General features: G+C 38.4%; 1 protein-coding gene across 1 annotated transcript in view; it reads left to right on the top strand.

Annotated features, from left to right (window-relative positions):
• Positions 1-27,440, top strand: part of SKAP1 (src kinase associated phosphoprotein 1) — a 254,985-nt gene that overhangs the window by 29,805 nt on the left and 197,740 nt on the right. Inside the window, exon 3 of the mRNA XM_059670733.1 lies at positions 14,892-14,917. Coding sequence (XP_059526716.1) covers positions 14,892-14,917 — 26 coding nt within the window. The remainder of the gene's footprint in view (positions 1-14,891; positions 14,918-27,440) is intronic.

A 27,440-nucleotide genomic window follows, 5' to 3' on the forward strand; every position in this document is an offset into this window, starting at 1 on the left:
ACATTCTTCTTAAGCAAATGCGTGCATGTCCATAACTCAACAGCTTCCTCTATACATGGATGACTCCCCATCCTACCACTCAACTGTAGTTCTCTCTCCAAGGCACCAGACAGCATATTAGATAGCTAATCTGGGTGTCTTAAAGATACCTCAGACTTCACGAAGCTGGGGCAGACCCTGCTGGATGCCTACCCAGCAGCCAGCCTCTATTCTTCCTTGGCCATGGAACCCTGCCAGCCTAGCGATGAATCGTGATCTGAAATCTTTGGCCAAAGAAATGAAAGGGGACTTCAGGTAGCCTTTCATAGTCTTATGCTTGGGAGACAGCAATATGTTGAAATGCAGTAGCTACCTTAAGAGTACTCTGCTTTAGTGGCGGGGGGCAGGGGGGTAGGGGGTCAATGGGGAGATAAGGACACATGTAATACCTTAATCAATAAAGAAATTTAAAAAAATGAGTACTCTGCTTTAAAGTGTTAGAGCAGAAATATGGGAAGAGCTTAGGCCCTTCATGCCATTGGTGGGCCCCAGCATCAACCCTGGAATCATCTGTTGAAGAAAAAAATAAACTTCTACTTGTTTAAGCTTTTGTCAGTCAGGTTTTCTGTCCCTTGTAGCCAGAAGTACTGGCATCTTAACTTACTGCGTATTCAGAGTTGAATGCGTTATTTTACATTATGCTCTCCTACAGTCTGTGTGCTGCTCCTAGGTCCAGTCTCCCAAGGCAGAATCCTGGGAGTCACTCCTGACACCTCTCTTCACTCCCCAAACCAGCATCAAGCCTGTTGGCTCTTCGTCCGCAGTTTGTCTTCTCCTTTCTGATCCCTTTGTCACTGACTAAACGTTAGCCTTCATAAAGTCTTTCTCAGAGCATTCTAAAATTCTCTTTTCTGGTTCTTTGCCTCAAGTTTCTCCATTTCATTATTCTGCTCCTCCATTTTGTTGAAAGGGTAAACTTTTTTTTTTTAAAGATAGTTTAATCATTCATCCTGTAGAAGAGTTATTGATGTAGAATAATAAGATATACTGTAAGTTTTTAAAAATGGTTAAATGTGTATATAAAATCTCACAGAGAAAAATGCCTGGCGGGGGGTGGAGGGGGGGGTGGGTGGTGGTGGTGGGGGGAAATCACCAAAATGTTAATGATGGCCGTCTCTAGCAAGTGGAGTTTGAGTGATTTTTAATTTCTCCTTTTTGTTTATTTGTATTTTCTAACTCTCTACAGTGAATATGTATTTAATTATAAGTTACAGATATCAGAGCATTTCCTGTTTTAAAAGGGGGCAGGGATGGCCCTGGCTGGGTAGCTCGGTTGATTAGAGCAGCATCCCAATATGCCAAGGTTATGGGTTTGATCCCCAGTTAGGGCACTACTTCCAACAATCAAACAATGAATGCATGAATAAGTGGAACAACAAAAATCTCTCTCTCTCTCTCTCTCTCTCTCTCTCTCTCTCGCTCTCGCTCTCGCTCTCGCTCTCCCTCTCGCTCTCCCTCTCTTCCTTTTTCTCTTTCTAAAATAAATCAGTAAAAAAAATTTTTTTAAGGGTCAGGGATTTAAGAACCAAGATGATTTGTTTTCTAGGTAGGAAAGGAGTTGGGACTTAGGGGAAAAGAGATATGGAAAGAAGACTTAGGTTTTAATTGAGTCACTTCTGTGCAAAAACAAAAAAACAAAAAAAAACCCAGCTGTATTTGGAGGGATTTTATGAAACACACACATACTATATACACACACATGAAAATAAAATTGTTTTGATCCATATGAAGTACAGCAGTCCTCAAAATAATTTATGATGATTTTTCTAAAATATGTGTGTGTGTGTATATATATATTTTTTAGATAAAGGAAGTTTATTCTCAAGGTCTGCATTAGATGAGGTATCAGTGACTGGAAACAACTTCCATTTCTTAGATTTTTTTCCCTTTGAGCTGCACTGAATTGACTCAGAATGAATCCTTTATTAGAAAAGGATTATCAACACTCTGTGTGTAGATAATGTTAGTAAAATATTTGTATTTGTGGGATTAGTTTTCCAAAGTGATGGTGTTGGAGAAAACCATTCACTTCCTCCTTCTCAAAACATCAGTCACCTTAATTGATTTTTATGTTGGTCATAAAGAGAAATGGAATCAACTAAAAGCAGGGTGAGGATTACAAACCGGAAGCAGTTAATTTACTTAACAAATGTATTGGCTATTTGTTTACTCCATGTTGAGCACAATGCCTATGATCAAGACATATAAGACACATAAGACATACCCTTGTTTTTCAAGTGAGTGGCCAGACTCAGGGACAGAGCCAGCACGGAGCCCACTGCCCACAGATTTCTTCTCTAGAAGGTCTGAAATGTTTGGTTGAACCTTGATTATAGGCAATATATACACGGAAGTTTATAAAAGCAATAAAGGACCCTTTTCCTTAGGAAGAATAAGGGCCTTATCTCTGCAACTTAAGAATAACAGTCACAGCTAACATTCATCACACATGTACCATGTACTGGGCCCAGTGTCAAGAGCTGTATACACATTATCTCATATAATTCTTACAACAGGTGTGTTATGATCCCCATTTAACAGATGAGAAAACTGATGCTCAGAGAGGTGATCAGCTTGCTCAAGATTACATAGCTATTAGGTTCTGGAATGAGTTTTGAATCCCAATGACTGCTGGGCAGCACTCTTACTGAGGCTCCATTTCTTCATAAAGAGTGAATAATGCAACTTCATTCATTCATTCAACAAATCTTTATTGAGCATATACTATATGCAAAGCATTTTTGTGTGAACATGGCACAGATTTCAGTCCTCCTATAACTTATTTTTGAGCCAGGTAAACCAAATACTTATACAATCCACCCACCTTGTACAATTGTTGCTATACATATAAAGTGCCTAATATAATGCACATCACATACTAGATGCCCAAAAAGTATTCCCAAGAAATGTATAACCGGATGGAAAGGAAAAGCATGCACAAAAACGATAATTCAAGATATATGGTGGCTAAAGTTTTAGTAGAGGGACATATAGATTGTACTGTAAAATCCAGAGAAAGAATGGTTGGTGGGCTGTGAGAGTCCTTCATGGATAAGATGGCATCTTGGCTTGGCCGTGAGTTGAAAGGAATGGTTTTTTTTGTTTGTTTTGTGGGGTTTTTTTTGTTTGTTTTGTTAAACCTCACCCAAGGATATTTTTTCTATTGATTTCTAGAGAGAGTGGAAAGGAAGGACGGAGGGGGAGGAGAGAGAGAAAGAAACATCTGTGTCAGAGAGACACATCCATTGGTTGCCTCCTGCATGTGGCCTGACCAGGGCTGGGATCAAACCTGCAAACCCAAGAACGTCCCCTTGACTGGGAATCCAATCCTAACTCTTGATTTGGACTTAATAAACCTTTGTGGACGTCCAGGAAACCTAACCACTTCTTAGAACTTAATGTCTATAGGAAAATACATTCTAAAGACCTGACTTTATGCTTCAACTTTTGAAATGTGGTTGGTTTATAAATGAAAGATTGTATTTACTATACTTCAAATCTGTTAACAAGATTTCATACGTTTTTAAAGCTGGCCCCTAAAAGTTACCAATATCCATTACTTTGTTTTACTAACAAAACAAAAAAAAAATGATTCCAAGGTCCAAACAGCTAGAGATGGGACACAGTCTGTACTTGAACTGGGGGCTGCCTGTCTAGAATTCTCCTAACAGGGAAACTGTTGGTAAAAGACCCATATCCTTTATCGTATTTTCTAAACTTGCCCCATCATGTGAATTACCTGGGGATCTTGTTAAAAATACAGATTTCTAGGTCCCTATCCTGGAGATACGAATTTAGTAGGTCTGAGTGGACCCTGAGAATTCATGTTTTAAAATTTTTTTATTGATTTTTAGAAAGAGAGGAAGGGAGAGGGAGAGAGAAATAGAAACATTGGTGAGAGAGAAAGAGCATTCTGCTGCCTCCTGCACACCCACTACTGGGGATGGAGCCCGCAACCCAGTCATGTGCCCTGACCAGGAATCAAAACAGTGACCTCTTGGTTCATGGGTCGATGCTCAACCACCAAGCCACACCAGCCAGGCAAGAATTCATGTTTCAATAAGGGCTCCAGGAGATTCTTAAAATCAGACAAGTATATGTAAAAATCTTTATCAAAAGACCCTCTTATGATGGGGGGGGGCGGGGATGTGGTAAGAAGCTACTTTGATTTTCAACTGAGTTTTTAACAGTAAAGGAGACAGAAGAAGGGCTTGACTAGGAAGTGTGAGTAGAAGCTGCTGGTTTGGGTGGTGAGGTCTCCCCAATGTGATTGGGGATAATTGACAGGAACATTTTACCAGCAAGTAGCTGACAACATTTCAACTTAATTAGCTCCTAGAGTGCATGATGGGGATATGGTCAGTAGCAAATGGTCTTGGTCCTTCCCTTGGCCTGATGTTTGCCTGCTGTCTTGTTTGAGTTCCTATGGAAAGGCAACATGTAGAGACATTTCTAATGCTGGAAAGTCCCTTGAAGTGGGATATAACCTGAAGCCCTGGTCCTACAATGAGTCAGGTGAGTCCTAGGGTTGGCCTGTTGATTGTAGTTGAACTGCAGGTGACGCCCTGACATGTATTAATCTAGACATAGTACTGGTCCTATAGTTATTGGCCTTCCGATGAAATTCAGTTCCATTCTTTATAATTTTAATAATTGAGTACCTCCATGTAAAGGCTGAATGATGACTACTCTAGGTATTGTACAACAAAATAAATGGGAAAGAATGATATTTTAGTATCTAATCTTGTACAATTAGGAAAAAAAATCAAGTTGAGGGCTAAACTGTGAAATACATTAAAAATGATTTCTGAATTTGTATACATCTTGGTTCTTAACTGGAAGAAAGTATACACATAAAGGTAGGAGGTTTATTATTATTATTATCTTCAGTAATCCATTGTAGCTCTTAGAGTGGTTACCAGTAGAAGCCTACTTTCTGGATTTTATTTTTATATATCTATTCAGATTTTGGTGTAGTATGAGTGAAATAATATTATGTCTTTAATTAGGATTCTGTTGTTATTTTTCAATTAATCTATGTCAGTAGCTTTAGCATTTGTATTAAATCATTTTCTTCATGAAAGCTTTTAATGAGGAAACAAATTGATTGTATTTATATATTGGATTCTTGCCACTGTGATGTGTATTCAGTCGTGTCTTTTGAAGTATATTTTTTGCCGGTCATTTTGTGGCTAGTCTTTGAAGCCATATTTTGGGGGAGGGTGAGTGAGGGGGGATAATTCTTCATTGGGATGAAGATTTTAATTCAACAAAGCTTTCTTATTTTTATTTTTCTCTACTTGCTTTTTTTTCTTCTTTTCCTTTGATTTTCTCCCCCCCCCCCACCCCCCAGTTTGCCTTTGTGTGAGTAATTTAGAGGAAAAGGAAGGTATTTCTCTTTGGGATGAAATCCACACCCTATTGCATTGCTGGGAGAGCCTTGCCTTCTGCCTGCCTTTTCAGCCTTGTCTCCTATCCCTCCCTGAAATGCACCCCATGCTGAACTCAGCCGGCCCTTCTGTTTCTCACCGTCAGTTACTTATTTAGCAAGCATTTATTGAGCATAAGCCTGTGCCACTGGCCCTTGAGAGCTCAGTCACATAGAGACACAAGAACATTTTAGTACCTATTTTAGGTGTTGCTGAGAGGTGTGTACAAATGTGCTGTGGGAGCACCTAAAACTGGAGAGTGAACTGAGCCTCAAAGGACCACCAAGGGTTCCCTAAGAGAAGACAGGGCACAAAGGGGAAAGTGTGCTGGCAGATAGAGCAGTGACCTGTAACAGCAGGAGGGTGAGCAGAGCAGAGGAGGACCTAGGGACTGGGCTTCAAGCAGGGGAATAATAAGACAAGGTTTGTACCTTAGGCCATTAGAATAATGATGGTGCTAATGACATAGCAGCTGACATTTATTGAAGGCCTGCCAGGAGCCAGACCTAGTCTCAGTTCTTGCATTATCTCAGTCCTCCCAAGAGCCATACGAGGCAGGTATGATTATCATTTCTATTTTAAAGATGAGGAAACAAGGTGGCAGCTAACTTCTCACAGCCCAAAGATGGAGGATCTGAGACCCTAACACAGACCTGGCTGCAAAGACTTTGCTCTTCAAGGTCACTTCCACTTCCTTCTCCATAATCATTGAGGAGAATGGGTTAGAGAGGAGCAAAATGGAAGGCAGACCAATTAGGATGTTACATTGATCTGGGTGAGGCATTCTGAGGGCTTGAATGAATTCAGTGGCTGTAGAGATGGAAGGAGATAAATTAAAAAGTATTAAGGGAGTAGAATCTACAGGTCTTGGTGATTGATTGGGTGTATACATAGAAACAGAAAACGAAGTAAAAGGATTATTCGTAAGTTTCAGTTGGTGGTGTATGAAGATGTCAACCACTGAAACAAGGAATATGAGGGTAGGGAAGGTTTGTAACTCGTGGAACAAAGGATGGTCTTGAGAGAGAAGAGTAGAGTAATAATACCTTTTGTTTTTGATATTTTAATTGGTTGTTAAAAGTATTTAATATGTGCAGATACCATAGTTAAGTCTTTGGCCATTTGTTTCTTCCCTGGCCAGCCTGAACTCCATGACATGAACCTCCAGTCTTCTCTTACTCTCTTGTCGTTTTATCCCACAAGCCTAAAAAAATCCTAACCTTGGATCAATTCAACTATCCACCTTTATGCTCTTATACCTGAGCAGCTAGGTATCAGTGCTGGAGCAAAATTATACAATTGGATTGACAGTAAATCTTAGTCACCAACCTTAATTGAACCCTTAATAATGCCTCAAGGTTATATTATGCTAGAGGCCCGGTGCATGAATTTGTGCACGGGTGGGGTCTGGCCGGCCCTGACTGGGGCTGATCAGGCTGGGCTGGCCGGAGGGGAGGGGACGTGGGAGGTTCGCCAGCCGGCCCTGCCCCCTGGCTAAACTCCTGGTCGAACTCCCGGTCAAACTCCAGTCGAGCGGACAATTTGCATATTAGCCTTTTATTATATAGGATGCCCCATATCAGCAAGCTTTCCAATTTTCCTCAATGTTGATTTCCCCTCAAGTCCATAACTGTCATCATCATATCACTTTGCATTCTTACATGACAGCATAGCCTACTTCACAAGATAAAACAGAGGGTTTCAGGTTGGACCCAACTCAGAATCCAGCCCTATTCCCTCCTCAAACATGTCTGTTTTGGGCCTCTGCCACCTGCTCCGATGAACCTAGGTCCCCTCTGCATCCTGAGCCTGGCCTCTCTGGGACTCCCCCTCCCCCCAAACTTGCTCCTGCTAGGCATCTTTTACTATTGATCCCAGATCCACCCTTAGCAATCCTTATCTGCAGGCAGTGAGACAGGTCTGGCATTGGCCAGACCTGGGTTCTTCTAGCCCCAATTTTTACCTTGCGCATGTTTTGGGCCAATCACATCACTGCACAATTTGAAAATTCCAGCCAAACTGACTCACAGTTCAGGCTTTCTGTGCTTTCATACCCTCACAGAAATATCTGGCAAAGTATGAAGATTTATTCATGTTTGAGAGAATGAATGCAGCCTTCCTAACTTGAGATACAGAGGGTATGTTGGCATGTTAATGTTGAGAAATCCACCCTGCCTAGATGAGTTCTAAGAACCATTCCAGCTTAATTTTTTTTTTGTCTGTAACATTTGCTCTCAGATGAATAATGTGATCATGTTAATAACACAGAAAATATCAAAAGAATTTTAAAATGAATATCACGTTTTCAAACCTGCCTCTGATTCTGCACAAGATAAATGGTGGTAGCTCCACAGTGTGGACTTTTAAACTTCGATGGTGCAATCAGATAATCTCTCCATGCTTCATTTTTCTCACCTGTAAAGCCAGGGGCTGGGTTAAATGACCTTCAGTGTCCTTCCAGCTGTAAAATCCAGTGAGTATATGGCCACACTCACAGAGCCATACAAATATCTGTTATTCACTAATCAGATAATTAGGAGGTCTCTGTGGGCCAAGAGTAGCTATTAACCTGAAGCAAGCAAAAAAGAAAACAACAAAAATAAAACAAAAAGATAATGCAGTTTAAAGTATGGTAACCAGCTGGAGTTCTTCGTATGTGAGGGTTGCTTTGTTTTCTCCAATAGACAAGTTTGGAAACAAAAGATATCTCTGACATTTGTCTTGATGCTCTATTCCCGACCTGCCTCCAAGTCTATTGTCAAATCTCTTGCCGGTTCTCTTGATCTTCAGGAGCTTCCTGAACTGCCTTCTGGCACCTCTCCCTCCCAGCCAGGCTGCACATTTCTGCTAGATTTATCTCAACAGACACCATTCCCTGTCCATAAAAACAAGCAAACCAACCAACCAGCCCTTCAGTTGCTCCCGTTTATCTGCAGAAAGGAAGAAAAAAAATCTAAACTCTGGCCTGACATTTAAGGTCCTTTATTGTGCCACAGGGGACCTGGCTAGCATTTTAAAAGTAGTTCATTGAGTTATGTTTGATACAGGGAGTATGGGTATCGTGTAGACATATAACCAGAATTTGCAGTCCCAATGCTAGAGCGGAGAGGAAGGAATATTAGAATGTTGGTTCCCAGTGTTGAGCGGAAGAGCATAATCACGGACTAATCAAGAAGAGCTCCCCACCCACCCAGAGTGAGTGGCTCAGTGGTTGAGCCTTGATCTGTGAACCAGGAGGTCACGGTTCGATTCCCGGTCAGGGCACATGCCTGGGTTGTGGGCTCAGTCCCCGGTGGGGGCATTCAGGAGGCAGATGATTGATGATTCTCTCATCATTGATGTTTCTACCTCTCTCTCCCTCTCCTTTCCTCTCTGAAATCAATAAAAATATATATTTTTAAAAAAGAAGAGCCCCCAGATTTCTTACTGTTAGCATCAGAGCGGATGTTCAATTGACAATAGCAGGGATTTTATGTAGTAAAAGTGTTATAAAAGATTCTTGTGGGAAATAGGGCTTTATTTCTTTTTAAATTTTATTACTTTTTTCAGTGTCTTGGAATAGACTTCAAAAAAATTCTTAGTCATGGGTAATACTGTCAACATCAGATAATTTTGCTTGTTTGGCATTTAGTAAAAGATTAATTGTGACTTCAAGTTTGTAAGTAAGAGAACATTATGTTGCCTTCTGGAGTAGGTTTTTTAAATGTGTGGCTATAGACTCAAGACTACAGAAATGTTACATTTCAAAAAAGAACACAGAAACTTTTTTTGACAGGTTCTTCTATTCAGTTAAATGTGTATTGTCTATTATTACCATCGTGTTTGTTATTTACTATCTTAGATTGGCATCTCTTCATGTGTAAATATCTCATAATTTAGACTAGATTGTAAGCTTCTTGTAGGCAGGCACTGGATCTTACACTTTTGATAAATTAAAGGAACTGGGGCGAGAGGGGCACCAGCTCCCCTACAGGGACCTTACCTATTCCTTCCCAACTGTTTCTAAGGCAGGTATCCCAACCCCTGGGTCCCAGGCCTCTGATGCCTCCACCAGAGGCTTCCACCAGATGGTGCTCTTTTCCCATTTCTGTTCTTGAGTGTCATTGGCCATAGTACCCTTGCCACTCGCCCAGGCCTTCTGCAAGGTAGGATGGAACACAGGTAGAAAGACGATTTGAAATCAGGTAAAATCTTCTCAAATGAGAAAATAGATTATAGGAAATATCTACAGTGTACAGACGATTAGCATTGTTCAGAAAGCCCATTTCCTTGGACATAAATCAGTCTCTACCACATGGCTCACTGCTTAAGATCAAGTGCAAGGGTTTTCGTACTCTTATCAATTTGCCGTTGAAGCGCTACTCAACCAGGTGTCCATTTGAGTTCTAAGATTCCATTTCTAATGCCAGAATAATATTCAGTATTAGTCTTTACAGTCTGTTTGGAAACAGCCATTACCAGAGAATAGAGATGGTCAAGAGGGAAATAGAAGATGTCTCTGAACATTGAGTATTGCAGACTGCCTATCCATTTAGAAGGCACCACTGTTTTGGTACAAAAACTGAACCTTAAATTTAGACATCCTTAAGACAGCAAGAAGAGATTTGATTTTGTCTACCAGGTAGCAGGGAATATCTGATGAGTTTTAAATTTACATAAGTGACAGATAAAATAACCCTTTTAATACCTTAGTTGCAAAATTTTTTCATCTAGATGTTCTAGATTTATAACAGTACAGAATTTGGCCTTTCTATAGATCTAGTGTTATAATGCCATTACAACCTTATTCATCTAACCCAGAGGGTCTTCTCATGTTGGAGGGAGAGAGTTATTGATATATTTCAGAAATCTAATGAAGTTTTTGGACTCTTTTTCAAGGGAAAAGAAAGCATATATTACCTTTCACTTATAATTTTAGGGAGTAAGAGAACATAATGTTTATTTCCCAAAGCTCAACTATGGACTGACTTCAAGTTAAAGACCTCGGATCTGTGTACTCTCTGAGAATAGGTTGTCTAACAAAACAATTATACTTTCTCTTAATACTGTTTTTTTAAAAAAAATATTACAGCTAATTGAAAAATAGTTAACATGGGATTTAAGAGCTTGTGCTCTGGAAGCAAGTAGACCTGGGTTCAAATCTTGGTTCTGTCACTTAATAGCTACATGATTTTTGGTCAAGTTCCTTGACCTTCCTGAGTCTCAGTTTTCTTATCTATAAAATGGGGATAATAATAGTACTGACCTCCTAGGGTTGTGATGAAAATTAAATAAAATAACACATGATATATATATATATATATATATATATATATATATATATATATATATATATATATATATATATGTATATATATATATCAATGTTTATATTAAATACTGAATGTGCTAATTTTTAAATTATAGTTAGGAAATATAATTATTTTTCTTCCTAGATATTTCCAATATGAGGATAGTCACAGTTGTTTGTTTTACCTCCTTAATTTATTATTAGAGTGCCTGTTCTGGAACTAGTTGCTAGGATTGGTAACGTGTTAGCCTTATTTACTAGCTGTGTGATTATGGGCAAGTTATCTCACCTCTTGATGCCTCAGTTTCCTCATTTAGAAAATGAACATAATAATACAGTTAGAGTTGAAGGGGGAGTGAGTTAATATAAGAGAACTGCTTAGAACAGTGTCCAACAATGTGTTCAAAACATCTTAACATTGTTATTATTATCATAATCTTGATGGGCTGGGGCTCATCAAGATTCCGTCAATACAGTGGGTTCAATTTATTTGTTGTACCTTTCCTTAAACTAAAGTGCAATTAAAGGGGATTGAAGGAAGGGTGAAAAGATGAAGGGGATTGAAAAATACAAACTTCCAGTTGTAAAATAAATAAGTCATAGGAATGTAATGTACAGCATAGGAAATATAGTCAATAATATTGTAATAACTCTGTAAAAGGACAGATGGTTACTCTACTTATCATGTTAAACACTTCATAAGGTACATATATAAATATTAAGTAATTATGTTGTACACCTGCAACTACTATAATATTGTGTCAACTATACTTTAATAATAAAAATAAATTAATGTTTAATTGAAACCTGTTTAATTTAAAACATGTATCACAAACTTTGCCTTGCATATAATGTTTAACCCTAAATGTTCAAGACTATTTTGTAGAGTAAACTTAATGTTGTGGACTTTTATTCTTTCATTTTCATTTTTGGAAGCACAAGAAAAAAATGTATTTATTTTGATTGAATGTGAAAATAATAATCATCAATATGGTTTTAGCATTTTCTCTCTGCTCATTTTGTACTCATCTTTTCCTAGTTTCAAATCTTATTTGCATGGACCTGATAATGTTGAATATGACTATTATAGAGGAGTGATAGCCTCCCTTTCACATAGAAGCCAAAGCTTCAAAGAGAAGATTAAAGAAGCATCTGTCATCTATATGCACAGGCCTGATATGGAATTCTCAGAGACTTTTAGGATAAACACAACTGTGTGTGTGTGTGTGTATGCTTTTTCTTTCATATACTTCTAATGTGGTCTTTGCATCTGGGTTCAAAACTTTTAGTTTCAGACTTGTTGGGGTCTCTGGCTAAGGGATAATTGTTTTCAAAGTGAAGGATAAGAATTAGAAGATTTTGGCAGGATTTGACTAAATGCCACCTAAAGAGTGTAGAATTCGCTGGTGTGGAATCATCTTTCCAGAGAATGTGATGAAGGCAACCCACACGATATGTTTAACAAGACAAGATCAAGGCCTTAAGTGTGTCCAGCAGAGAGTAATCCATGGCTCCTCCAGTGAGGGATGAGGTTGCTCACCGTTTGGCCTTGCCTTTTAAAAGTAACCTCTGTGAACTGTGTGTGTGTGTGCTAATTAATACTTAGAGTAAGAGGAGAGGGAAAAAAGGTAGGGTAACAGGATAATTTTATAACTTCTGAAAAATAAGGGAACTAACATTCCACTTCATGTCATCTCATTTCAGTTCTACATATGATTTTTATTGACAGAAATATTTAATTACAGTATTATCAAGAATAAAGCAGATTCTGATTTTTAACATCAAGATAAACCTACTGTATTTGATACTGTTAAATCTAATCTTTTTTTATAATCAGCCTTCTTAAGTCACAGCTATTGGCAGAAGCAATACTCTTAGTATATGCGAACTTAAAACATCTTTCTAACTAACCAGAGAAATCGGAAGGCCAGGGGCACGTTATGTAGGTAGAGGAGGGGACTGAAAATATGTGTGTGAGTTGGAGTGGGGCTTATGGAGGTGAGAGGACAAAAGAAGAGGCTGAAATCATGAAAAGCATATTTTACCTACTTAACAATTTGCCACGAGTTGGCCTTTTAACTGCTGTTGCATCACTAGGGTTATTTGTGGGTGATACATGAGAACATCGGTTAGCGAAGTTCCTGCTGTCGCCATTAGCATTTTGGAGAGAGGAGTGCAGGTGCGTGCACACACACACACACACACGCACACACGTGCGCATGCGCTCATATGCTCGCACCCTAATTTCTATTTATATTGAATTAGAGGCTGGTTAATGATTGGAATCAAGGGCTTGGGTGGTGCCTCAAAAGAAGATGGAAAATAGAAGGGGAAGATGACAGACTGCTCAGCCCTTTTATGATTAGCTTGATTAGCTGTATTTTACAGAAAGGAGTTTTATGGAAAACTCTTCACAGTGGCCAGCAGGTTCAGTGTGGAGCTGCATTGTCTGCTGGGTGGAGACTGACCCGTCACGCCAGCTCCTGTTTGCATGTCCCTACATCCACATGGGCGCCTTCCGGGATGTTACAGCTTCACATTTTCCACCCCTTTCTCCTCTTCTTCCCTCTTTTCTTTCCCACTGCAGCTGGCAACGCTGTCTTTCACTTTCCCTGCCATCTTACATTTCCCTTCACCTGGCTGCCAGTCCAGAACTGTTCTGGGAAAGGAAAGGAAGAAGAAAAGCCAAGCATGAGGTTCCTTCTCCATCTTCTCTTCCTCATCTCTGATCATTTCCCACGGGTTCATTACTGGATTATGGCAACATCCGCCCCACTGATTCCTTCCTCTCCACTTTCTGAATTTTTATCTTATTAACAAATAACCTAGATACTCACTGGGCTAATGTTTCTCCCTAAAGTGGTCACACCTTATTTCAGTCACGTATGTACTGGAAGATACACAATAATCACCTATGCCCTTCTGTTAGTCTTTTTTGGGGGGTGCGGGAGGCGGATAATGGATTCTTTTAAGAATTCGATAAAACTGTGACTCTCTAGCCAAGGGGGAAATGCTCATATGCACATATAAACTCTTGGGAGGTCAAGATGAAGATAAGAATTATTCACTCTACTTAGTGGTATGGGAGGGTCACTATGACCACAGCAAGAAATAACATGTGGTGATTGTAAGCGAGATTGGACTATGTTGAGAAATGAGTGAGAGGTGAGGAAATAAAGAGATAGACTGTAGACAAACTTTTGAAAATTTCACTGTGATGTGAGGGAAAAGAGGACAGCCAAGATGGAGGGATATGAAGAGGGTGAGGGAAGGTTTGCTTTATTTTTATATTAACAAAATGCTGATGGAAAGTGCGAAATTGAGAGGAAGAGGTTGATTATATACAAGAGAAAATCAATATAGAAATAATGTAAGCTTCCTGTGAAGGCAGGAGGAAATGGGATCCAAAATACAATAGACTTTTGTGGGTAGCCACCATATATAACATTGTTTTGGAGGGAGGGGATGCAATTTAGATTCCAAATAAGTGACTTAAAAATGATCCTTCCTACCACTGCTGTTTCATTAGTTTTAAGGCTTTAAGGGTTGTCAGTTTTGCCAATCATTTCCCCAAATAAAAAAGGAGATGGCAGGCTTCAAGAGCCTCAAACTTGGCTCAGATACTAAACTGTTTGATGACCTTGTCAGTTGCTCATGCTTGACCTATAAAATTAAGAAGAATTTAGGTCCAGAAGTATTTGAGGATGTGTTGTGGGGCGGGGGCGGGGGCGGGGGGAGGGGGATGTGTTAGAGGTGCCACTGACATTTGATATCCAGGACCAGTGATGCTGGTTGTCCTATAATACAGGAGACAGGTTGTCACAAACAAAGAATTGTCCTGCTCAGAGTCTGTAAGCTCCTATGAGAAACCCTGGCCCATGGCTAGCAAACCTCTTAGGACATCTCCAGCAATGTGGTCAAAGTTATCTAAGGAGTTACAGTGAGTTAAATGCCGCTTTCAAGCCTTTGAGGCTCTTCCAAGTCCCTTGGGTTCTTGTCAAAGTGGGTAGTAGCTTTGGCTAGTTACCGACTATTTAGCAAGCTTTCTGGACTGGGTGCTATAGCTACCATATGCCAACCCAGATTGAGAAATCCAGGCTTGACTCATCTCCATTCTTTTTCTTGTTTTTCAGGTACTACTGGGATTTTCAGCCCCAAGGTGAGTACTCTGACCATTTATGGTTTTACCCTAAGAAGGTGGAGACGGTATTGTTTCCTTCTGTCTCGTCTATAAACGCTTCTCCACGGAGTGGCATTAGCCATTTCTGAGGAAAGTTAGTGGAGTGTTTAATTAACCTTCATCCTGCTGGGCCCCCCTGCCCTGCTTTTTAGCAACAAGGGTCTTTGACGCTTCCTCTGTCTGAGTGGATTGGTGCTAGATTATTTTATAGAACTAAAACTATAATATGCTATTATATCTTGAGCTTTGTTAGAGGCCAACAGGATCCACAAGCATTCAAATAAGATGGTAGCCAAGTCCACCCTAAAAACCTTGGGAGGGCTCCAACGCGGCTAATCCTTCATTTGCTCCAGAAATAAATTCCAGTGTGTTACCTCCCCGATCACGGTGCTCTTCTCCACAGCCTGCCTGTCTGGCAGAAGAGAAATGTCAGAAATGGAGCAGTGTTGAAATTCCCACTAGAACAGTGTTATCACATTTTAATATGAGCCTCACTGCAGCCTCAGAGCATCTAATTACTTTCAAACCATTGTTTTCCTGCCTTTGCTTGATGAACCCAGCAGCTGGCATGATTCTAAAAAGTACAACAGACAGCTGTGTGCAAGATTAAAGAGAAGAAAAAAAAAGGACAGGATTGGAACACATTTTTAAAAGGTTCAAAATTAGAATATTTTTTTTTTCTGAATTCAACCAGTTTGAGGGGATGTCTTTAAAGTATAGGCTTTCCTTCTTTTCAGTACTCTGGTTGAGAATGTCAGAAACATCCTTGTGAATGTTAATGATCTTACCTTATTAGAAGTCGAGATTTTTATTTTCTCAGATAATCACCGAAAGGAATAGACCAAATTTGCAACTACTTTATGAGCTGTTTTTGCGCTATAACTTTTTAACCAATTGTAAACTTTCCCCTACTCCTTATTCTTTTACTGTCACTATATCTCATCTCAGTGAACAGTCATGCCTTAAAGAAATTTAAGTTGTGCATGATGATACTACTTTTATTAAAATTTTAATTTTCCTAGCTCATACTTTGTTTTCATGTATTTCAAGTTTTTTTTCAAGCCAACTTTAACAAATGAAAATATTATATTTCTAAAGCTTCTTAATTCTTGTAACTTAAAGTCATACTATTTATAGTATTTTGAATAATATGATGTGTGGTTACTATATATCTCACTGTCCTAAAACATTTATGGCAAAAACATAGGTTGAGAATAGAAAATTATATGAAGGCAAAATGTGAATATGCTATTCAGGGAATGGCCCTACAGTTCAGGGTTTAACAGATGTTAACCAAAATCCACAGGGGCCGGAACATGAATGTGCACTGGCAGAAATGAATGGAACTGCGAGGGTAGAATTAATTACCTAAAGGAGAAATAAAGAATTAGTGTCAGAGATGTGGTATAATAATATGTTGAGAAGAAAACATAATTTTGGAACTTAACACAGGAGACTATCTGGAGCTAAAAAGACAAAGGGCCCATCTTACCAGATGCTAATAATAGTGGCATGGCAGTCCTCTTCCAGCACAGGGCAACCTCTACACAGCCTCTCTCTCTTATTGAAAAAAAGAGTTTATTTGGAACAGAAGACTGTTTACCTATTGGCAGTGGTTGAACATATGTAGCAAAGTCTTTGCTTATGTGGAAATACTAGTACATGTAAAGGAAGATCAAGTAGCAAAACCCGTTGTTCTGCCCACAGCCCTGCTCTTCCCTAAGACACGCTTTTGGGGCGGGGGAGGGAGAATGTCCTTTACCTGGAAGTCCTTCTGATCAGGTCTTAGTTCACTGTGCGCTTCAGAAACTGGTGCAGCGGGTGGGTACAGGTCTATAGGAGGGTCTCTAGGTCAATTTAGGATTGCACAAAGAAAAGGAATATGTAAGAAAGAGCCCAGCTAGCGGAAGAATTGTTACGGCCCTGGAAGACGAGGTAGTGTTGGGAAGGGAGTGAGAAGGGACAGAAATGATAGCCCCAGACTCTCCTAGCATTTGTATCTGTGGCCGGATCTTCTGTGTAGGACAGTGACGGCGAACCTTTTGAGCTCGGCGTGTCAGCATTTTGAAAAACCCTAACTTAACTCTGGTGCCGTGTCACATATGGAAAATTTTTTGATATTTGCAACCATAGTAAAACAAAGATGTATTTTTTTGATATTTATTTTATATATTTAAATGCCATTGAACAAAGAAAAATCAACCAAAAAAAATGAGTTCGCGTGTCACCTCTGACACGCGTGTCATAGGTTCGCCATCACTGGTGAAGGAAGATGATGGGTGAATTTTGTTAACTCTGCACACAAAATACACCCGTGTGTTCTTCAGGGTATTTGGACTAAACCGGAGTCTGGTGCCTGGAAGGAAAATGGTCCTTAATTAGAAAAGGTCCCTTATTTATAACGCCCTTTGGTAGCACATATTTAAACATAGGTTTATGGTGATGATTCGGTACCATGTGCTGCAAGAGGAACCTTTAAAGAAAGATGCTTGCCCAGACATGGAGAAGGATGGCAAGCAACGTTTTTCTTATCAATCCCAGGTTTTCCATTCAATCCCATGGTCTAATGCGCTGGAGGAGTAACCACTGAATAGCATTAGGGAGAGTCTTATTCCTGTTCTGGAAAAGAACATGCTTGACAGAAAGAGCGTGGGGGGTGAGGCTTGACAGACCTGGGTTCAAAGCCCTACTGCACTGTTTAGCTAAAGGACATTCGACCTTAGCAAGTTGCTAAATTTCTCTGATCCTCAGCTTTCTTATCTATAAAACAGGGATTGCACCAGGCATTGTGCTAAGTCCTTTACATGTATTATCGTATTTAACCCTCAGAACATCCCTACGAAGTAGGTGCTATTAATATGCCCATCGACAGATTTGGAAAACTGAGGCACAGAGAGGTTAAGAGACTTGTTTAAGATCGTGCCTCTCAAGGATTCCGACTTGGTCAGTGTAATTCTGTAGCACACATTTAAATATATAGAAACCATTTATTGAGATAGAATTCATATACCATAAAATTCACCCTTTTAAAGTGTATGTCAGTGGTTCTTAGTATAGTCACTGAGTTTGTGTAACTATTACCACTATTAATTTTAGAACATTTTCATCACCCTAATAAGACACCTGTACTGATTAGTAGTTCCAGAACCCCTGCTCTCCATGGCGATATCGTATTGCCTCATCGCAGGGTTGTTATGAGGACTAGTTGCAATATGTGTAAGCCCTAAGCACAGTACCTACACATACTAAACAGTAGGAAAATTTAGTTGAATGTATGATAGTATTAATGGTAATTCTTTCCCCCTCATATTTCCACCCAGATTTTCTTATTGGTCCACTGTCAACTTCCTGAATTATGTTCATTAAGAAAAGAATGAAACATAGAGAAAATAAAGCATAATCCAAATATTTATTACTTTAATGTAGAAGGGACATGAATGAAAGAGCTCTTTTAATGAGCTCAAATATGATTGGAGAACATGGGAAAGCCTTTTTATTTTTTAAAATATTTTTATTGATTTTTAGAGAGAGAGGAAGGGGGCAGAGAGAGGAAAAAAAACATCGGCTGGGGGCGTCAATTGGGGGAAAAGGAGACATACGTAAAACTTTAGACAATAAAAACAAACAAACATCGGTGTGAGAGCAGAACATGGATCGGCCGCCTCCTGCAGGCCCCCCAGGGATCGAGCCTGCAACCCAAGCATGTGCCCTGACCGAGAATCGAACCAGTGACCTCTCAGTGCATGGGATGACGCCCAACCCACTGAGCCATAATGGCCAGGGCACCTTACTTTTATTTTTAATAAGACATAGATTCCCTTGATATTTCAAGTCATGCTTACTTTAGAACTTTCATCCACTTAATTTTTCACTTAAAGTTGCAAAGAAAACTCATTGGAATCTTTGCCATGGAACTTTTACCATTTCACTAATCAGACATCTAAGAAAAAAATGATCGTTCAGATGTCTAAACAATAATATTAGTTTTTCCCTTTACATATGACCACAATATCATTTTATCGCTTGAGAAAACTGGTTTATGTCATTTAGTTGAGTTTCCCCTTTTGTAAAATAAGTTAATTATTTCCAGTTGTAATTTAAATTTCATTGCAATAAAACCATCTTCACACGTATTAGAAAAATTGCCACCATGGACCCAGAGTCTAAAGCAAATGACACAATATTTAAATAAAAATTTTAAGGAGACTGAAAATGTTGTAAATGTGTATAACAAAATCCTATTTTGTTGGTCCAGTGATCACTCATATTACATTTTTGATAGTGGTAAACGTGGGCCAGGGAAATTTCTTGCCAACTTGAAGATTCTGCATGGTTAGCAGCAGTGGTTCTCAACCTTCTGGCCCTTTAAATACAGTTCCTCATGTGGTGACCCAACCATAAAATTATTTTCGATGCTACTTCATAACTGTAATGTTGCTACTGTTATGAATCGTCATGTAAATATCTGATATGCAGGACGGTCTTAGGCAACCCCTGTGAAAGGGTCATTCGACCGCCAAAGGGGTTGCGACCCACAGGTTGAGAACCTCTGGCATAGAGGGTTTCTGAGAAAGTTATTCAGTATATTTCAATATGAAAAATTTTCATTCTGTGACCATTAAAATATATATATTGAAATCGCAAGCCTATATCTCTTGTCAAAGCAAATTTATCCCTAAAAATATAGCTTGCCAAAAGCAAATAGTGCACAGTGGAGTAAGGTAAATATTACTATAAAGCCACATTAACTATAGATTAAAAGAGATGTATCACTATAAAAAGTGATATCTATCAGAGAATTAGAAATTTTAACACTGACTGGATATTTTATATTAAAGAGGAGATGGAGGAAGGGTTAGGGGCAATAAATGGTGATGCAAGGAGGCTTGACTTGGGTGGGGAACACACAGTACAGGGTACAGATGATGTGTTGTGGAATTGTGCACCTGAAGCCTGTATAATTTTGTAAAGCATTGTCACCCCAATAAATCCAACAAAAAGGAAAAAAATTTTTAAAAAGAATCTACTGTTAATTTTTTAGGTGTGACAATGCTTTGTGCTTATGTTTTTAAAAAGAGTCTTTATCTTAGAAGAGATTTGCTGTGATATTTAAAGATAAAGTGGTACTTGGCTGACATATTATTCAAAATAACTCAGGAGGGGAGAGAAATTTTGAGGTGGAGTTGTAGATAAAACAAGTTGGATCATAAATTGACTTGTTGAAGCTGGAGTATGTGTACCTGGGGGCTTATTATACAGTTTTGCCTACTTTTATACATGTTTAAAATTATCCATAATGCAAAGATAAAAGCAGAGAGAAATCCAGGTTGAGATTAACACGTTAAGCGCCCAGTCAGTCACCAGTGACAGGCACTATACTTTCCATCCGGAAGACAAAACAGGCTGGGCGCTTAACGTGTTAATAAAAAAAATGTGCCATTATTCTTTTATTTCTATTGTGAGACCTCATGCATTAATGCATAAGATACTTTATGTATCTTGAACACAAAATATATAAAGTAGTTAGCTGTTTTTTTTTAAAAAAATATACTGTTGTTTCAAGTTTAATGTTTTGTGATGAAAGAGCATGAGCTTTGAAGTCAGACCTAGATTTGAATCCTGACTCCTCTACTTAACAAGCTCTATGAGATACAGCAAGCGACATAACCTCCTCATTTACAAATTCTTGCTAATGATATCTACTTCACAGTTACTATGTATGAGTTGTAATGAGGTGGTTTTTTTTTATTAATTTAAATTCTTTATTGTTTAAAGTATTACATAAGTCTCCTTTTCCCCCCATTGACCTCTCCCAGGCTGCCCCTACCCCCCAGCACATGCCCCTACCCCCACCCCCATCTGTGTCTATTGGAAATGCTCATATGCAGGCATACAAGTCCTTTGGTTGATCTCCTACCCCCTCATCCCCCACCTTTCCTCATAGGTTGGACAGTCTATTCAATGCTTCTATGACTCTGGTTCTATTTGTGTTCATCAGTTTATGTTGTTCACTGTATTCCACAAATGAGTGAGATCATGTGATATTTATCTTTCTCTGACTGGCTTATTTTGCTTAGCATAATGCTCTCCAGTTCCATCCATGCTGTTGCAAATGGTAAGAATGCCTTCTTTTTTACAGCAGCATAGTATTCCGTTGTGTAGATGTACCACAGTTTTCTAATGCACTCATCTGCTGATGTGCACTTAGGCTGTTTCCAAATCTTAGCTATTATAAATTGGGCTGCTATGAACATAGGGATACATATATCCTTTCTGATTGGTGTTTCTGTTTTCTTGGAATATATTCCTAGAATTGGGATTACTGGGTCAAATGGAAGTTCCATTTTTAATTTTTTGAGGAAACGCCATACTGTTTTCCACAGTGGCTGCACCAGTCTGCATTCCCACCAGCAGTGCAGGAGGGTTCCTTTTTATCCGCATCCTCACCAGCACTTGTTGTTTGTTGATTTGTTGATGATAGCCATTCTGACAGGTGTGAGATGGTACCTCATTGTTGTTTTGATTTGCATCTCTCGAATGATTAGTGACTTTGAGCATGTTTTCATATGTCTTGTGGCCTTCTGTATGTCCTCTTTCGAAAAGTGTCCATTTTTTTTATTGGATTGTTTATCTTCCTTTTGTTAAGTTGTATGAGCTCCCTATAAATTTTGGAGACTAACCCTTATCAGAGATAACACTGACAAATACATTCTACCATGCAGTGGGCTTTCTTATTGTTTTGTTGATGGTTTCTTTTGCTGTGCAGAAGCTTTTTATTTTGATGTGGTCCCATTTGTTTATTTTCTTCTTAGTTTCCATTGCCCTAGGAGCTGTATCTGTAAAGATATTGCTACGACAAGTGTCTGCTACTTTGCTGCCTATGGCTTCTTCTAAGATTTTTATGGTTTCCCATCTTACATTTAAGTCCTTTATCCATTTTGAATTTATTTTTATGTATGGTGTAAGTTGGTGGTCTAGTTTCATTTTTTTGCATGTATCTTTCCAATTTTCCCAACACCATTTATTGAATTGAGAGACAAGAGTCACATAATCATATCAATTGATACAGAAAAGGCATTTGACAAAATACAACACCCTTTCCTGATAAAAACTCTCAGCAAAGTGGGAATAGAGGGATCATACCTCAACATGTTAAAAGCCTTATATGACAAACCTACAGCCAACATTATACGCAACGGGCAAAAACTAAAACCATTTCCCCTAAGAACAGGAACAAGACAGGATACCCACTTTCACCACTCCTGTTCAACATAGTACTGGAAGTGCTAGCCATAGTGATCAGACACGAAGAAATAAAAGGCGTCAAATTGGAAAAGAAGAAGTAAAATTGTCATTATTCGCAGATGACATGATATTGTAAAACCCTAAAGACTCCATCAAAAAACTGCTAGAATTAGTAAATGAGTTCGGCAATGTAGCAGGATACAAAATTAACATCCAGAAATCTATGGATTTTTTATACACCAATAATGAACTCACAAAAATAGAAACTAAAAAAATAATCCCATTTACCATTGCAACAAAAAAAAATTAAGGTACCTAGGAATAAATTTAACCAAGGAGGTAAAGGACCTGTACTCAGAAAATTACAGGACGCTGAAAAAAGAGATAGAGGAAGACATAAACAAATGGAAGAATATACTGTGTTCATGGATTGGTAGAATCAACATCATTAAAATGTCCATACTACCCAAAGCTATCTATAGATTTAGTGCAATCCCCATTAAAAAACCAACGGCATACTTCAAAGACCTAGAACAAACTCTCCAAAAGTTCACCTGGAATAAAAAAAGACCCCAAACAGCTGCAGCAATCTTGAGAAAGAACAAAGTTGGAGGGATCACAATACCAGATATTAAGCTATACTACAAAGCCACTGTTCTCAAAACTGCCTGGTACTGGCACAAGAACAGACATATACAAGTAGACCAACAGAACAGAACAGAGAACCCAGAAATTGACCCAAGTCATTTTGCTCAATTAATATTTGACAAAGGAGGCAAGAGTATACAATGGAGTCAAGAAAGTCTCTTCAATAAATGGTGTAATGAGTTTTAATGAGATGAACGCACAAGGAGGGCTTGCCACTTGGTTAGCACTTACTAAAGTGCTAGCAAGTATTATTATTTTATTTTTCTTAGACTTTTAAAAAATACATTTTTATTGATTTCAGAGAAGAAGGGAGAGGGAGATAGAAACATCAATGATGAGAGAGAATCATTGAGAGGCTGCCTCCTGCATGCCCCACACTGGGGATCAAACCCACAACCCGGGTATGTACCCTGACTGGGAATCGAACCCATGACCTCCTAGGTTCATAGGTTGATGCTCAATCACTGAACCACACTGGCTGGGCTAGCAAGTATCATTTTTATGTTTCAAAGTAGAGCTGGGCAAGTAAATCCATGTATGGAACTTAGACAATATATATTTCACATATCTTTTCATAAAATGTATTCATTTCAGCTGAACCTTGAGGTAGCACCATGTAAGTCACCATGTACATATTTTTGAGGTTTGCATTTACAGGATGTATATGCAGAATTTTTATTGGTAGGCCCTTCAGAGCTTAGATTTATGAGCTTATTGCTCTGTAATGTCTGAGACATGTTGAATTGAAGCATGGATGTCACTTAACTTCTCATCTCTTACTATCACATACTTGGAGCATGTAGTTATGACAACTACAAGAAGCAACCCATTAAAGCAGCAAAGAAACACCATCTTTGCACTAAAAAGGAGAGAGAAGGGTTTCCCTTTGAAGTTGAAGAGAAGTGTTTTTGAATTAATGGAGTGTACAGTGATTTTACTAAGTTTATTTATGAAAATACTCTTTGCATTTATGCCAAAAGGTTTTAGCACAGTTGTAAGTAGGGTTTATACAAAGAAACACAGCTCAAATTTATGACGTGTTTGCAAATGTAAGAAAAAGTCCGAATTTACAGTATTTGTAATTTATTGTTAAGTATCTTTCTATCACTATTCCTGGAATGCTAATATTTTATAAACACAAGTGTTGGTTATGAACCTAGAATGTCCTAACCTATGCTGCTTTTAAAAAAGAAATCTTCCAGAATGCTTTCTATGTCTTTTGGGGATTTAACAGGGGGAAATGTACACAGGACAAATACTCCTGCCTTTGGCTTTAGCCCAACCTTTTAGCATCAACAATCTTGACAGCTGCTTTTGTGACTTGACTTCCTTTAGGCCTTTCCCCCTTTCTTTATTTGCTCCATTTTATACAAATTAATCTGTAGAAAGTGAACACACACAAAAAATGGTTTTTGAAGTTAATTATTGACTTTAATACCTTTTCAAATATTTTACTTCCTATACATCTACTGGTTGGGTTTTTTTTTTTTTTTATTGTTGACCGTATTACAGATATTCCCTATTTTCTCACCCTTTGCCCCCCTTCACCCAACTATGTTTTTAAATTAATATACTTTTGCAACTACTGTCAAAGACAGATTTTAAATCAAAAGACTCACTTTTTTATTCTTTTTAACATTTTCTACAATTTTTATGTCCTTTGTAAATGTCCTACCTTGAAGTAGATTATATTGAGAAATAAGAAAAATAACTGACTTTCATGGGGGTGAAAGAAGAAATTATTGGAATCAGATGCGTCTGCCTTCTGTATTCCCTACACAATATATTATGTATAAGGATGTTTATTATACATTGTTTGGAATAGCAAAGACTCCTAAATGTGCAGCAGTAGAGGACTAGTTAAATAAATTACGTTACAACCATTAATGGAATGCTGCATAGTGTTTAGAAGAACATAACACATATAGTATATATTTGTAACATGGAAATCTGTCTCCAAGGCATACTGCTAAGTGAAAAGAGCAATTTGGACAAACATTGTATAGTGTGTGTGTGCCTGCATGCTTGCTTTCATTTGTGTATGGAATATTTTTGGAATATATTAACAGTCGTAACCTCTATTGATAGGTTACCAGTATGAATATAAGAGAGAATGTTCATTATTTATTTCCTTTGGTACTACTTGAATTTTTACCATATGCACATATTTTGTACTAAAATTTGCTAAAATGAGATACTAGTAAATCTATATGTGCTGATTTAGAGCAACCTTAAAGATAAATGATTAGGAGAAAAAGCCGGTGACAGAACAGGACAAGTCTACCATTTGTTGTTGTTTTTGTTTTTTGTTATTTTAAAAAGATATACCACACAGAGCATTAGGTAGAAAGTTCGTAGAACGCCCAAGAAACGCCACCATGGTTACCTCTGGAGAGAAGAACCAAAAGAAGGAAGGGAAGATGAGCTTTCATTATATGTCTTCTTGTAACATTTGAAAGTTTTGCTCTGGGCACGCTTAACTAATGAAGAAACTTACAAAAAAATCTTGATTTGACACAGGAGTGAGCTTTTTTTCCAGTAGAATCATGATTTGATAATTTTATATTCATTCAAATTTTTTCCCTCCTTTACTTATTTATTAATTTTTACATATGAATTTATGGGCAAGACTCTTGTATTCATACTGGTAACCTATCAATAGAGGTTACCACTGTTAATATATTCCAAAAATATTCCACACACAAATGAAAGCAAGCATGCGGGCACACACACACTATACAATGTTTGTCCAAATTGCTCTTTTCACTTAGCAGTATGCCTTGGAGACAGCTTTCCATGTTACAAATATATACTATATGTGTTATGTTCTTCTAAACACTATGCAGCATTCCATTAATGGTTCTAACATAATTTATACCATTATAATAATGGTATAAACTAGCAGCAATCTCTGTTGCTTAGTTTTTGAGAACCAGCAGTATATAGTATGTTGCCTTGACATATCACTTAAAAGTGAATTTTAAAATAAAATAGTATCATATAATGCTCATGGTAACTGATTAAAAAATACCTTTTTTTACCCTCAGTATTTTTTCCTTATGTGGTATCTAAATGTTGATAGAAAATCTGATTCTTGTCTTGATGTAGATGGCAAACAAAAATCAAGTAATTGGTAAATTAATGACTACTTTAAGTGTTTTTGATAAGCTTTGGGAAATTTTGTTGAGAAAAAAATACAAAAATATTTCTCTTAGATAATATTATCCCTAGAGCAACACAGAAAATCAGGTAACGAGTACAGTTTCTGAACAGAGAATTTTGGCGTTAAGAATTTATCTATCTCAGGAATTCTGCTTCTAATGAATTTTCATGTTCTGGACACAAAATGTTAAGAAAAATGTGTGGCTAGTTTAAATACAATTTTTTTTTTTTTGGTTTTCTGCTTACATTGTTTTTTTATATAAGTTAAGCCCTTGAAAGCCAGTGAATTTGTTTGATATTTGGAGGCTAAATAATGTGATAGTTGAGCCCAATTCTTATAATGCATTAATTTTTCACTATGCTTCCCATCACCACATACTTCTCTCAGAAACTTGTTTACTAGTTATTGGGTACCAGGATGGCTGAAGGATCTAAAACAGGAAAGGAATTACTTAGTTATGGAGAAGGGGATTTATATGATGTGTAAAATAAAGCTCCCAGCTACTGCTGACTCTTGTGAGGCAAATAGTGGAAACTTTGAACCTATCTGTCCTTGTCAGCTGATGTGTATTTAACACACACTTTCCAGCCTGAAAAGTTCTTGATCACAATTCATCTCTAAAAGATACTTTCCTAAATTGAATAGACACCATCTGTGATCACCATGAATCCATGTTGGTATATCTTGTTGGAGCTGGCAACCCAAAGTGACAAATCCTATCCGATATAATAAAAGGCTAATATGCAAATTGACTGAACGGCAGAACAACCGGTCACTATGACACTCACTGACCACCAGGGGGCAGATGCTCAACGCAGGAGCTGCCCCCTGGTGGTCAGTGTGCTCCCACAGGGGGAGTGCCGCTCAGCCAGAAGCCGGGCTCACAGCTGGCGAGCACAGTGGCATGGTGGGAGCCTCTCCTGCCTCCGCGGCAGCGCTAAGGATGTCTGACTGGCAGCTTAGGCCTGCTCCCTAGTGGGCCTAAGCCGTTAGTCAGAAGTCCCCCAAAGGCTCCCGAACTGCACGAGGGTGCAGGCTGGGCTGAGGGACCACCCCCCCGAGTGCACAAATTTAATGCCCTGAGCCTCTCTAGTTGATTAATAAAATACACTTATATTGATTAAAATAATAATCATAAAAGGTATTTTCCAAAACTTAAAAAGTAATATTACTTGCCCTCAAGGTTTGTGCACTTTACTTGTGTTAGTGATACCCCAATAGAAAAGGAAAAACAGATTTTAAAAATAAGGGGATACTCTTCTGTTTCAAAAGGGACCAAACACTGAGCAGAATTGCAGATGGTGAGAAGTGTTAGTTGTTGATATTGTTGTTACCTACATGTGGTTACACACATGTTATTTTCATACATGAACAGGAGTCCTTGGTTAAGGTGGGATTGGGGTACGGAGAGGCCGAATCTTGTCACCTGTTGCCATTACACCCTTA

Source organism: Myotis daubentonii, chromosome 16 (assembly GCF_963259705.1).
Source record: "Myotis daubentonii chromosome 16, mMyoDau2.1, whole genome shotgun sequence".
Lineage (NCBI taxonomy): Eukaryota > Metazoa > Chordata > Mammalia > Chiroptera > Vespertilionidae > Myotis > Myotis daubentonii.